Source organism: Hypanus sabinus, chromosome 5 (assembly GCF_030144855.1).
Source record: "Hypanus sabinus isolate sHypSab1 chromosome 5, sHypSab1.hap1, whole genome shotgun sequence".
NCBI classification, from domain to species: domain Eukaryota; kingdom Metazoa; phylum Chordata; class Chondrichthyes; order Myliobatiformes; family Dasyatidae; genus Hypanus; species Hypanus sabinus.
In genome coordinates this window covers 48,606,430-48,621,090 of record NC_082710.1, presented here as the reverse complement: position 1 = coordinate 48,621,090, position 14,661 = coordinate 48,606,430, and the positions used below count along the sequence as shown (strand labels likewise).

Below are 14,661 nucleotides of genomic sequence, written 5' to 3'. Positions count from 1 at the left end.
TTTCAATATTAATACCTAACAATTGAACCTTCCTAATTAACCTTCCGTGTGGAACCTTGTCAAAGGCCTTACTGAGGTCCATATAGACAATATCCACTGTTTTACCCTTGTCAACTTTCCTCGTAACCTCTTCAAAACATTCCATAAGATTTGTCAAACATGACCTTCCACGCACAAATCCATGCTGACTGTTCCTAATCAGACCCTGTCTATCCAATTAATTATATATACCATCTCCAAGAATACTTTCCATTAATTTACCCACCACTGACGTCAAACTGACAGGCCTATAATTGCTAGGTTTACTCTTAGGACCGTTTTTAAACAATGGAACCACATGAGCAATACGCCAATCCTCCGGCACCATCCCCGTTTCTAATGACATTTGAAATATTTTTGTCAGAGCCCCTGCTATTTCTACACCAACTTCCCTCAAGGTCCTAGTTAATATCCTGTCAGGACCTGGAGATTTATCCACTTTTATATTCTTCCTTAAAAGTGCCAGTACTTCCTCCTCTTTAATTGTCATAGTTTCCATAATTTCCCTACTTGTTTCCCTTACCTTACACAATTCAATATCCTTCTCCTTAGTGAATACCGAAGAAAAGAAATTGTTCAAAATCTCCCCGATCTCTTTCGGCTCCTCTACCTGTCACAGCTGTCCATTCTGATTCTCTAAGGGACAAATTTTATCCCTCACTATCCTTTTGCTATTAATATAACTGTAGAAACCCTTCGGATTTATTTTCACCTTACTTGTCAAAGCAATCTCGTATCTTCTTCTACCTTTTTAAATTTCTTTCTTAAGATTCTTTTTACATTCTTTATATTCCTCAAGCACCTCATTTACTCCATGCTGCCTATATTTATTGTAGATCTCCCTCTTTTTCCGAACCAAGTTTCCAATATCCCTTGAAAACCATGGCGCTCTCAAACTTTTAACCTTTCCTTTCAACCTAACAGGAACATAAAGATTCTGTACCCTCAAAATTTCACCTTTAAATGACCTCCATTTCTCTATTACATCCTTCCCATAAAACAAATTGTCCCAATCCACTCCTTCTAAGTCCTTTTGCATCTCCTCAAAGTTAGCCTTTCTCCAATCAAAAATCTCAACCTGGGTCCAGTCCTATCCTTCTCCATAATTATATTGAAACTAATGGTATTGTGATCACTGGACTCGAAGTGCTCCCCAACACATGCGTCCATCACCTGACCTATCTCATTCCCTAACAGGAGATCCAACACTGCCCCTTCTCTAGTCGGTACCTCTATGTATTGCTACAAAAAACTATCCTGCACTCATTTTACAAACTCCAAACCATCCAGCCCTTTTACAGAATGGGCTTCCCAGTCTATGTGTGGAAAATTAAAATATCCCACAATCACAACCTTGTGCTTACTACAAATATCTGCTATCTCCTTGCAAATTTGCTTCTCCAATGCTCGCTCCCCATTAGGTGGTCTGTGATACACCCCTATAAGTGTTCCTACACCTTTCCCATTCCTCAGTTCCACCCTAATAGTCTCCCTAGACGAGCCCTCTAATCTATCCTGCCAAAGCACCACTGTAATATTTTCTCAGACAAGCAATGCAACACCACCTACTCTTACCCCTCTGATTCTATCACACCTGAAGCAACGAAATCCAGGAATATTTAGTTGCCAATCACACCCCTCCTGCAACCATGTTTCACTAATAGCTACAACATCATATTTCCAGGTATCAATCCATGCTGTAAGCTCACCCACCTTTCTTACAATGCTCCTAGCATTAAAATAGATGCATTTAAGAAACTTTCCACCTCTTCCTCTCTGTTTATCCCTAACGATGGTGCTAAGTGGGTAGCTCGGCCGAGATGGGGCTCGGTGTCAGAGGGCTGGTCGGAGGCTCATAGTTTTCAGACAGACTCGGAGTTGGTTGGTCGGGGCTCCCAAAGTGCTGTATCAGCAAGCGGCGGTGCTGAAGGTTCATGGCAGGAAGAGTTTTTCTTCCTTCTACCGTCTGCGTGAGATGATGGGCTGTCGGGACTTTGAGACTTTCTTTTAAACTGTGCCATGGACTGCTCTTTATCAGATTACGGCATTGCTTTGCACTTTTGAATCTATGTGTTATAATTATGTGTTCTTTGTCAGTTAGTCTTTTATCAATTATGGTACTGTCTGCACTGTTGAAACTATATGTAACTATGTGGTTTTGTGTAGGTCTTGTAGCTTTAGGTTTGTCTGATGGGTTTGTAGCTCCTTTCCGGGGAACATGCTAAGACGGTAGCGTGATATTGATACGCAGCAGCCTCTCCAGACTCTGGATTGGAGATTACCAAACGTAATGTGGTTTTTCTTGTGTGGTCTGTTTTGTGCTTTTTCGTGATATCACTCCGGAGAACGTTGCTTATTTTTTAACTGCATTTTATTTGTGGTTTATAAATGACAATAAACCGAATCTGAATCTGAACTTTATTATTTTTTCTTCCTTCTCTCCTACATCTTCGGTCTGAGCACTCCCCTTCTCTGTCACTTGCCTATCCTTCCACACACACTGTCTACTAGCTTTCTCTACTTGTGAACTAACCTCCTCTCCCCTAGTCTCTTCAAATTGATTCCCACCCCCCAACCATTCTAGTTTAAAGTCTCCCCAGTAGCCTTAGCAAATCTCCCCACCAGGATATTAGTCCCCCTAGGTTTCAAGTGTAACCCGTCCTTTTTGTACAGGTCACACCTGCCCCAAAAGAGGTCCCAATGATCCAGAAACTTGAATCCCTGCCCCCTGCTCCAATCCCTCAGCCACGCATTTATCCTCCACCTCATTCCATTCCTACTCTCACTGTCGCGTGGCACAGGCAGTAATCTCGAGATTAAAAAGGGCAGAAATCCTGAATCGGTTTTCGTTTGGAGAAGGAAGTCAGAGGATCAGAACGAGATTGCGGCGGAAGCCATCTTGAATTTTTCTCATTCTCATCGGAGTTAAGAGAGGCGGGACTGCGCAGGCGTGTGACAGCGGGCAGTGAAGCGGGGAAGATTTAAAAAGGACACAGCCTTATACAGCAGGCAGCGTCGTTTGCGGGCATCATCAAATACGCCCATCAGCCTATATCTATGGCAACCATACAATTGTTTATCCATACTAATCCCATTCAGTCCACAGCCTTCTGTGTCATGGCATTTTCAAAAACGCTTCAGAGTATCTTAAATATTGTGAGAGTATTTGCCTCCACCATGAATACTGGAGGTCAGAATAGTTGTAGTATGGGACATGCTGAAGAAACTGGTTCAAGGCTCAGAACAGAAAGAACTGCCATTTTACACAGTGAAGGTAATGAAAGGGATATATGATGCCATAATGTATAAAATAAGAACAAGGAAGATATTGGTTTGAGCAGTGGAGCGGCATAGGTGTGAAAGCAGGAACTTACAGAAGAGCAACAAACATTGTGAGGGAATGGACTGAGGAAATGGTTAAGATTTTATCATATGAACACGTTGGGAAGAATTAACAGTGAGGGAAAAGCGCAAGATGCGTAGCATCGATGTTAATTTAAACTTAAATTAGAAGTTTTTTTTCTGTTTCTTAGTTTTATGTTTTTCTGTCATGGGATGGCTGTGTAAATATGCTGTACTATATCTGCTGTATGATATGCTGTGCTGCTTTGTAAAATAAGAATAAATAATAAAAATTTGATTTACAAAATAAAAGAAGAGCAACATACAAAAAAGATCAATTGATCTAATATTGGGTGCTGAAAAGGATTGCTCAAAATCCGTCAGACAGCAAGGAGGACCAAACTTTCCTTCTGGGACCAAATAAATCCCATTTGTTCCCATTGGATTCTGAAACTGAAAAGAAATTGGCATATATGAGAAATGGTGGGCTACGTGGAAGGGAAGGGTTAGATTGATCTTGGAGTACGTTAAAAGGTCAGCTCTATATCGTAGGCCGAGGGGCCTATGCTGTTCTGTGATGAATTGAGATGATTTTCACAGTTGTGAAATTGGAAGGAAGCTGAAGATCAAAACACAAATAAGGTTGGTGGTCAAGAAATCTTTGCATTGGCTTTAGGAGTTATTTGGTGATAGTTTCATTAAATGAACAGGAATTCATACTCAAAGGTACCTCAAAGACTTTGGTTGCCAGCAGCTAGATTCATTGATACCCCTGTGACTGGAGATAGTATAGAAATGGTACTGATATTTTAAGTTTATGTGTGCTGTTTTTGAACTATAGAGTCTGCCTTGAATTTGCATCAAAATTATGAATGTTCGTAGAGGAAGACGTTTATAGGAAGGAATGAACTGTACTAATAAATCATATGCTTTCTATAATAAATTTCATACATTAGAAGCTCTGCAGTTGGTAGTTGTGTTTACAAAGTTTTCAGCATTACTGATAAACTACAGCTGTGGTTGAAAAGTACAAAGGAGATGTAAAATGCAGGGAAGGGAAGGCATTTTGCACGACTAACCAATATAGTTAGTGCAGCCTAGAGGAATAGTATCCTTTTAATCTCATTTATTTAGCCACTCTTGTTCATAGCCCAGTTTCATTAGGCTGTTTTCTGCAGATTGTTGCTCAGTGGTTAATCTAAATATTTCTCATACTTGTCAGAGCTAAAATTGATTGTGAAAATGTTTGGCTGTTGGCACCTTTTCCATTGTGCTGAACTGCTGTAATTATTGCCATATTTTTAGATGAAGATAACCTACATACCACAAGATTATTGTGATAAAAAATATTAAAATCAGTTTATTTGAGTGCTACAGAAAGAAGGAGCTAAATTGTCTGTTGATCATATTTTTGTTATTTTGAGTGGCAACTCCAGGTAGATTCATTCTCCTTGTTTGCTGCAGCATCAACCAAATTACTGTCATTTGTGTTCCAGTCCTGACTGTAAATAGTCTTGTGTGGGGTCATCTCCGTAAAGGCCAATCAAGGTGCACGCATAATTGCTTTCAGCAGAGTGATTGCATCGTGTTCAGGGTGGGATGTGATGCTCTCAACAGTGTTGGAGTAAATGAAAACAACTGCAGATACTGGAAATCTAAAATAAAAGTCAATATTTATTTTTCACTAAGCCACTGGGAGAACTGCTGCACTTTGATCTTTATAATGGAATAGTTGTAGATCTTTTTTATGATCAACAATTTTACTTCCAGATGAAGTTCACCAATCTGATCCAAGTGGCTCTATTGGAACGGGAGGAGACCGACACAGTCCTTTGCCTACAGCTCAAGGTAAATGCCTTTATTTTTCTCTTATTGCAAAGTCAGAAGTTGAGAATTTATCTGGTTTCCCCGTTATGTTTGATCAGTAGAAGTGCAGCTTTTTCTCACTAATATCTTCCCAAATCACGGAATTTCATTGGAAACTGATTTTTGAGAGCTTGCAGATTAACTTTTAGTGGTTGTGCAATCATTTTTCCGGTGTGTGTATTAGCAAATTTTATTAATTACTGTCCATTTTATTTGTATAGTCAAGGAATGGAGCACCTTGCAGTCTGTGAAACAGCATTTTCTAATATATATATTTGGAATATCAAGTATTTTTGAAAGTGCAGTTTCATTAGACTATTTTACTGCTCCTTGTCATGCTTTGTTATTTTTCTCATACTGATTTCCAAAGTAATTAGTAAAATTCTTAAATGAGTTGCAAGAAGGATGTTGAGGCTTTGAAAAGGGGGCAGAGGAGGAGCAGGAGTATTCTGTGCTGGGTATTTATTATGGTAACTTGTCGCATTAGTGGATGCGTGGTAAAAGCGAAGGGAATAACTTGCGTAATCTTGCTTATTTCGTGGCTGTTTGTAACTTGGGACTGGCAGAGGTCACTTCTTTCCTGACCGTTGAGATAGCACTCAATAATGCCTAACTGTATGTTTGCTATTTGGTAATAAAGGATCGAAATACAAAATTCAACAATTTGGAGCAATCATTGGAGCTCTGGGCATGTCATGCAAGTATAACAAGTCTGTCTGGAGTCACAGGCTGCCAGCCATTGTTCTGGTTTGATTTTGGATCAGTTTTTTCCCACTACCAGAATGCTTCTTGGACTGGAGGCTTTTAGTTATAAGGAGATGCTGGAAAAACTTGGATTGTGTTTTTTTTTGGAGTATCAGAAATTTGATGGAAGTTTATGAAATTATGTGAGCCATAGACAAAGTAGGCAATCAGGCTTTTTTCCCCCAAAGTTTTAAAGCATTGCTTTAAGGTGAGAATGTGGAACTTTTAAGGGAATGAGTGCAGGGTGAGTTTTACACAGAGAGTCAAGAGGCTTTTAGATGGGTACGTGGATATGATGGAAGTGAGGGACCTGGATGATGTACAAGCAGAAGGGATTAGTTTAATTTGGCACCATTCTGCCACAGATGTTGTGGGGCAAAGAGCCTGTTTTTGTGCTGTACTTTTCTCTGTGCTGTGTCTTAATTTCTGGAAAAATTTGTGAAGCATTTGTTGATATTTGTGCATATCAAGGCTCTGAATCTGTTGCTTTTTCCCACACTTCAACTCGCTACTAAACATCCAGTTCATGGTTCATAGTTACTGGTAGGTAGTCTTGGTCAGCACTGCTGTACCTCATTCCATCCCCCCCCAACTCCCCAACCACAAAGTCTTTTTGTCTTTGAGCACACTTGCAACAGCCTCTTGCCTCACTCCTCTTCCTCCTGTTCTAGGAATCTAAAGACTTCAATCACAATCAGCCTCTTCTTTACCATTTCCTCAGGCCTGTCTAACTGTTGTGCTCCTGTTTGCCTGTATGTTGAGCATTATATTCTCTCTTGTTAACTACATAAATTCTGAAATTTAAAAGAGCACTGACCAATATTTGTTGGGCTGTTATCTACCCCTCCCATCACTGAAGAGAGCAATACCCACACAGTTACAACTTCCATTATAATGGAAATTTTAAAGTGTAGCGATTTTAAAATCTGCACACACATACGCACTTTATCTATTATATGCTGCCCTTTTCTTCTCACTTCCTGAGAACGATGCACATCTTTGATTCCTTTTGTGCAATTTTCTGAGTATCTGTATTCAACTTACTGAGTTTCACATTTTACAATTCCAAATTGAGTCAAAATAAGACCAAAGAGCCGAATTTTATATCCTAATCCACATTTCTCAGTGATATTTTATTTATAGATACGCATGCCCTTAATGGTAACATGCCCTTAAAGGATCAATGAGCCCACACTGCCCAGTTAAATCCGTGTGTCCAATTAACCTACTAACCTTTTTTCTTTCAGGTTTGCACAGTGGTTGTCCGCTCTGTTGGTGTGGCCTTTTGTTGATTCTGTTATGGTTATGGGATTTATTGAGTATGCCCACAAGAAAATGAATCTCTGGGTTGTATTTGTTGACATAAATGTACTTTGATAGTACATTTACTTAGAACCTGTATGTCTTTGGGTTATGGGAGAATATAGAAACTTCTTACAGACATTGGCGGAATTGAACCTGGGTCACTAGCACTGAGAAACATTACTCTAACCTCTACAGTACCGTGCTACCCCAAATATGTAACACAAAAGCTGTATAAACCTATTGCAGTTGAAGTATTGACAAAAATTTGCAGCAAGATCAATTTTAAAATGGTTAATTTTTTTTTATAACTAAAGTGTGTGTTAATGATCTCAGAAGACTACTAAATTAATGGTCTCCTCCACCCCCCCCCCCGTAGTTCCCTCACTTCTATGTCCTTCTCCAATTTCTTGTCACCACACTTTGCTTTGCTTCTTTCTTCCCTGTTACTTATCTCATTTTGCTCCATTTTTTAAATCCCTCCTATCCATTTTCTCCATCCTCACCCCTATTGTTCTTCCTTGCTCTTAAACTTCACACTTCTGCAAAAAAGGTGAATTACAGATGCAAAAAGTCTATATCTTCTCTTATCCCACCTGCCTCACCACTCTCTCTCTCTCCCAACTTCCCTATCTAGTTCTCCTCCAGTCTGCTTTCTTTTTATTCCACGCTTCACTGTTCTGGCAGATTCTATCTTCAGCCTTCCATCAGTTCCACGTATCACCTTCCCATCTTTTTATGTTTCCACTCCTCTCCGCCCCACCTGTCATCATTTGCCCTTCCCGCATCGCCTGGATCCACCTATCACCAGCTCTTGCTTCTCCTCCTCTCCCACCCTTTTTGTTTTGGTATCTTCGCTCTTTCTTTCCAGTCCTGGTGAGAGGTCTCAACCCAAAATATTGATTGTCTATTTCCCTCCCAGCTGCTGCCTAACGTACAGATTTTTCTCCAGCATTTTGTGTGTTGCTCCAGATTTTCAGCATCTATATAGTCTTTCTTCAGTCTTTATTTTCTGTGCCCCCACTAATGCTGGGGCTATTGTTGTTTATAAATTATTGACATTCCTTTAATATGTATTAATGGTATGCTATACTATTAAAGTTGTGGATCCTTTCACTGGCATTGACTATGACACTGGTTTATAGGATGGACAGTGAGGACACTGTTGCCAGTCAAAAATGCCTTTGAGGCGTCATTGTCTTCCCATCTGGCACAGGCTCATACATGACTGACATATTAACAACACCTATCGAGGGTGACATAACCAGGCCGTTCAAAACCGGTAAAGTTAAATCAGTCAGCCGCTGATTTCATGTGGATTATATAAAAACAAAAGTCTATCGTCCTCAATCTGGTAACACAGTTGAATGAAAATGTCTTGATAGCATTTGCCTTTTTTGAAATATTAGTGTATTTTTCCAACTTTTGTGTATGCTTAATTATTGCATATCAGCCAGCGTGTATAGAAAGTTGACTCTTGGTTTTTGATAGCATTCTATTCTCTTCATGCCTGCTTTTTCTCTCTCGTTGAATCACGCATCTTGAAATGTTGTACAAGGTAATGCATGTAACGTTTGTGGATCAGATTTCTTTTGGACCACGTCAGTGTTAACTTTTGGAGGGTTGATTTCAATTAATTACATGGTAGTGTCTAGGAACAAAGCCTGTTGTTCATTTGAATCTTAACCCCAGGCATATGGTAATAAAGATTTTTGTTAAGATCTTTACACTTCATCACCTACCATTGAATAAGTAACAGGCACGGTCTCCTTAGAGTTGTGTAATATTTTATATATTAGTATCATTATGTTGTATTGAACCATAATCTCTTGCATAGAAGCTCTTTTCTGACAGAAATAATGCAATGCACTTAGTATCACAATGTTCCATGGAATTGAAGACTTGCTTTATCATTTTTCTGGGTTCAGCAGGAGGGTCTCCTTGAAAGAGGAGAAAAGGACAATTAATTTATTGTTCATTGGGAAGAGTTGAAATCCCAATGCCTGGACGAAGTGTTTAAAAACATTTTATTTCTCATGGTCTCTTAAATGCTTGAAGATCTTTATGTATAAAAGCCATTCATTCAATACTGTATGTCTAGATAGGGCCAGTATTACTGTGAATTTTCAGATTTACATGGTCTTCCATTTACTTGCAGACCCAAAGGAAATAATTCCCTTTCTGTAGCACTGGTCAAGTGTTTGGAGCAAATTGGAGGGAATATTTAAGTGTTATGTGGCAGTGCCAGTTGCAACCAGGGGTGAATCTATTAGTTGAGTTCTCGCAGCAGGAATTTAATGTGGAATGTTTCTTGTCTCTGTGGAATGTTCCATGTTGGTGCAGCATGATACTTTAAAATATGTGCTTACTGAGTCAGCAAATCAGTTTTCTGCTTTTGCATTCTGTACAGCCTTTGCTTTAGTGATCTTCGAAGCCATATTTAAAGCCAATAGCTAACGTACTACTGTGCAAGTTGTAAATAGGAACTGCACGTAACTAAATAAGAATCTAAAAAGTGCATCCATTTTGCATAATTCCCTGATGCTTATGGTGGATGGGGATTAGAAAACTGAGCTGATTTTACATGGTTTGTTTAATTTTTTTACATATTTGGTGTTTTAGCGGTACCCTGGAGGTGTTCCAAAAGAACAAGCAGTCATTTCTTCTCGGCTTAATGACATGAACCTGCTGTGCACCTCAGCACAGAAGAAATCATCATGAAAGATTTCACAAGAATTAATAAGTAGAACAGTGTCTGCTCTTTTTCTTGAAAGGAAAACAATTTCTTTTAGCTGTACATTTTTTGGGCTGACCTAAGGCTCTACTCGAAAGACTCCATCTCATCTGACACTAATCTCTGTGAGTTGGGATTCCTCCTTGCACTGCTATCAGGGGGATGAGCGTTAAAACAATCCCTTATCCAAAATCTAGGATGGGCAATAGGAGGTGAATTTAGTGAGAAGATGCTCCCACCTGATGCATGTTTAGAAAATTTGTAGGATTTTTACTGCCGCTTGCTCTAGGGAAAGGGAATTAGATTAGATACAGTGGATTCCGGTTAATTGGGCCATCACGTTAATTGGGGCAGCCACTTAATTTGGACAACTTTTAAAGAACAAAAACAAATTGAGAAAGCTAGGATTCCCTTCGTTTATTTGGGACTCCATTCTGCTTAATTGGCCCAGGAGTCTGTTGCCGAACAGTTTTGGTCACGTGTGTGTTGTGTGGCTGTTGGATACTACACCGTGCTTAGAGCAAAGAGTTTTAAAATAATGTCACTTGCGTGTGTTGACATTCAAAATGCAGTGATTTTTGTCACTGATAGTTGGTGAGTGATGAGCAGTAAGACAATTGAGAGCTGTTTTTCTCACTGTGGTTTCAAGCATGATGTCGGAAATGTCCGGGAGTGAAAATGAAGTAATTCCACTAATTCAATGAGTTAGAAGCTATGACGAATCTAAAGGTGTAACAAGTTATCTTGGATGATATAATGAAAATGAAGATCTGGAGGATGCATTGTCAAAAGCTTGTTTGAAGGCAGTCCATTACGTCTGTGCTAATTTTGTTCATTTTTAGTCATTCAAAAGAACACAGCAACATAAACTGGATCACTGTCGGTAACTATTAGGAACTAATACACAGTTTTATAGTATTGTAGTAGTTTTGGTAGTGGTCTAATTTATTCTACATGTCATTGAAAAATATAATTTGTTACTCAGTTAAATAGTAGTTTGTCTTTTTGTTCCTTTTTACTACTTCCATGAAACTTCGGCTAATTGGGGCAGCCACTTGGGCCAAAATGTACTGGTCCCATGGTGTCCTAATTAATCAGAATCCACTGTATTTGGATAATATCAAGTATACATCTTCTTTCTCCTCTATTTGAGGAGTGTTTGTTTTTAATGTATGCCTTCATTTTTTTGAATTGTTGGTAACGCTGACTTCAGGCAGCACTCAAAGCTGTAAGGACTCCAGGAGTTCCCCTGGGCTCCATCATTCTTTCTGACTGGGTTTGCATTCCTGTGTGTTCCGGGTACATGTGCATCATGCTTGTGTAACTTTGTGTCCTTTTTTGGCTGAGTTGTTTCAAGAATGGTTTGTAATTACATTCCCTCTTTAGCTAACTAGTGAAGCTGTAAAATTTTGTCCACAGGCGTAACCACAAACCTTTCGTTGTTCTAGCAGCACAGTGCAAAATAATGTCAGCTTCAGTAAAACAATGTGGGAAGCTGCAAGACTATGTAAAAAAACATAGTTTTTTTTCCAACTTTGTTATACATATTTGTGGCAGTTACTAATGAAGGAGACAGATAAATCTGCTTGATTTTTATTTTTAAGTGCTGGAGGGATGGACAGAGTAGGGGAATATTAGTTTGAATTACAGAATGAATCACTGTGGATTAAAGAAGTGAAGAGGAAAAGCCTGATTTCTGAAAATACTTTTGCTGAACAATAGTCCTGCTGTGTGAGAAATTGGTTCCATATGTGACATTTCTCTAACATACTTGCAAGGCGTTCCACCATTATTTGCATAAGTATGTTTTTTTTAAAAAATGGATAGTACAAATGAAATCAGTGGAAAAATCTTAAATTCTTCTGCATTGAATATAGGATGGCGGTACCAATCATTCTACACCATATTATAATGGTGATATATAGTTCTACCCTGAGACTTGGGTCGATGTATATGCTGTTCCCCGCATCTCTGTAGATCCGAATGCTGCTACCGGTCCTTCATATTTTAGAACTGAAGTGCAAAGTTGCTGCATTTATCTGCACAATGCCTGCTGTCTTCAGAGGGTGTAATTCTGTCCACAAACCCAAGCAATTGTATTTCTGTCAGACTTGGAAGGTCTGCCTGCTTATGGAATCACTAGAAACGGTTCATCGCACTATACGTAATGCTACCTTTCAACTGGTATTCAGCCAACTCAGTTAACAGCATTCGTAAAGGTTTGATGTGTAAATGTCTAAGCAAAAAAGGTCGTGCATTCCTAATTAATTTTGATCATGGGGAGTACTGAATTTTCATATTTTGATACAATGAATCCCACCAAGAAAGAATAGTGCATTGTTATCTCTTTTACTAAGTCTTCTTGCATTGAGTCATAAACTACATTTGTCTTTAAGTTTGTATGAAATAAGAGAGCAATATGGTACGTCCTAGCATTCTAAATAAATATTTTGCAAAATCTCTGAATTTGCCACTCATCTGTTCTAAACTGGTTTGAACCAGGAGGAAAGTTTTCTCATCTCAAACCTGCCCACTTGATATTTTAAAGCCGTAGTCTTTCATTTCTTCTCTGGTTTTTCCACCCTTTCCCAACTACTGACTGACTGACAGACAATTCAACTCCATGATAAAGCTGTAGTCTGTTTTGCCAGGGTTATTATGCTTCATAATCACTGGATGACAGACATTGCTGCTCTTATAAGCATTAGCTTCAGTAGTTGTTTTGATCTACTTGCTGTTGTAAAAATTGAACTAGGTATTTAATTAGCTTCAAAAGAAAAAGAAAATTCACATAGATCTAGTGGTATTACGTGAGTTGGGTTAATAACTGAGTGTCAGCAAGATGTGGGAAAAATGTGAACTGTTTTTTGGAGAGGGCAATGGTTTTAAATATTCCAAATAATTTCATTTCAATTTTGCAGCTGAAAAAGTTATAAAATTTTTGTTGAATTGTTTAATTTAATTTGCTGAGCTGCGGCCATCTTAATTTCTGTATGCAAGCAGAAAGTATTAATCTTTTCTATTTCCTCTTTCTCTCTCATGCAAAAACATGAAATACAAGGAGCACTCAACATCATGTAGCATCTATGGAAGGAAATGGAGAGTTGATCTTTCAAGTTAGAGACCCTTATGCACAATTGGAAGAGAAGGGCACTGAGAAGGTCAGTGGGACACAGTGATAAAATAAAGGGAACTTATAGTCAGATGACAAGTTACCATGGGTATAAGATGTAGATGAAGTTACATAGTTGGAAGATTAATGATGGAAGTTAGAGAGAAAGCAGATTCTAAGCAACAGAAAGCCTATGAAATGACAATGAGAGGATGAGATCATGAGAAATAAAGAGCACAAGGAATAGATCATAAATGCTGCAAAATATCTAAGAGGTCAGACCGTGCAAATGGATAGTGAGAAAGTGAGCTATTATTATTCAAAGATGCAGAATTTTCTTCAGTTCCCAAAATTTCCCATCTGATCAAATGTGTTCAACATTAGAAAGTTATGCTCCAGCCATTTGCAGTTGTGTTTTTTTTTGGCTAATTATGTTATTGGAAGATTTCGATCATCCTTCTGCATCTTAAGATAGTAAGACTGGTACCTAATCACTAAGGCTAAGAACCAAATTTTAGGGAAATTTGTAGCAATCTTAATGCTGGTCCAGTAAATAAAAATGGAATTATTTAAGTAACAAAACTGGGCAGAGCATGTTCTTTATATCTGCAAAGGTTTTTGAAGATCTTTTCATTGATAATCGCTTCGCTTCTTTTCAGCAGCTCTCTGTTAAGTTCAATCTGCCCAATGCTCATTTTTTTAGATATCTCCAAATTAGATACTTTATTGCTCCTTTAATTCCTAACTTTCCTGAAATGCCTGTGAAAAATGCTATGGACTTATTTCTTTCCATTAATCCACTAGGTAAAGGTTTAATATCAATTATTCGAGATAAATTAGCAGCCTTACGACGAGCCCCTGTGGATAAAATTAAAATGGCATGGGAGCAGGATTTAAATACCTCCTTATCTGATGAGAGCTGGGACTCGATTCTCAAATCGGTTAACTCAACCTCTCTTTGTGCTCGCCATTGCCTTTTACAGTTTAAGATTGTTCATAGAGCCCATATGTCTAAATCTAAACTATCTCGATTCTACCCTGACATTAGTCCGCTCTGTGATAAATGCAAGAGGAGCGAGGCCTCTCTCATTCATATGTACTGGTTCTGTCCTAGCTTGGAGAAATTTTGGAAAGATGTCTTCACTACGTTATCGTATATTCTGAATCAGCACCTAGAACCAAACCCCTTAATTGCTTTGTTCGGTGTCTGGGGCGAGACAGATTTACGTCTGAGTCCGACCAAATGCTGAATATTATCCTTTGCCTCTCTCCTGGCTAGACACTTGATCCTCCTTAGATGGAGAGATGTTGCCCCGCCCACTCATGCTCAATGGCTTAACGACATTATGGCCTGCTTGGACCTTGAAAAAATTCATTATTCAGTTCTTAATTCGGACCTAAAGTTCCACAAGGTCTGGGGACCTTTTATCGAGTATTTTCATAACCTTCCTCTTGACTAGGGTTTTTTTTCCTTTCGGTCCCTTGCTTTCAGCTCCCTTTTTTTTCCTTGTGGTAGGCATTA

General features: G+C 38.8%; 1 protein-coding gene across 11 annotated transcripts in view; it reads left to right on the top strand.

Moving 5' to 3' along the window:
* ror2 (receptor tyrosine kinase-like orphan receptor 2) overlaps positions 1-14,661 on the top strand; it is a 280,728-nt gene that overhangs the window by 223,202 nt on the left and 42,865 nt on the right. For 7 of the 11 annotated variants that reach the window (XM_059969920.1, XM_059969918.1, XM_059969921.1 and 4 more), the window contains one exon: positions 5,152-5,229. The exons of the other annotated variants lie outside the window; for them this stretch is intronic. In XM_059969920.1, coding sequence (XP_059825903.1) covers positions 5,152-5,229 — 78 coding nt within the window. The remainder of the gene's footprint in view (positions 1-5,151; positions 5,230-14,661) is intronic. 11 annotated transcript variants of the gene reach the window in all.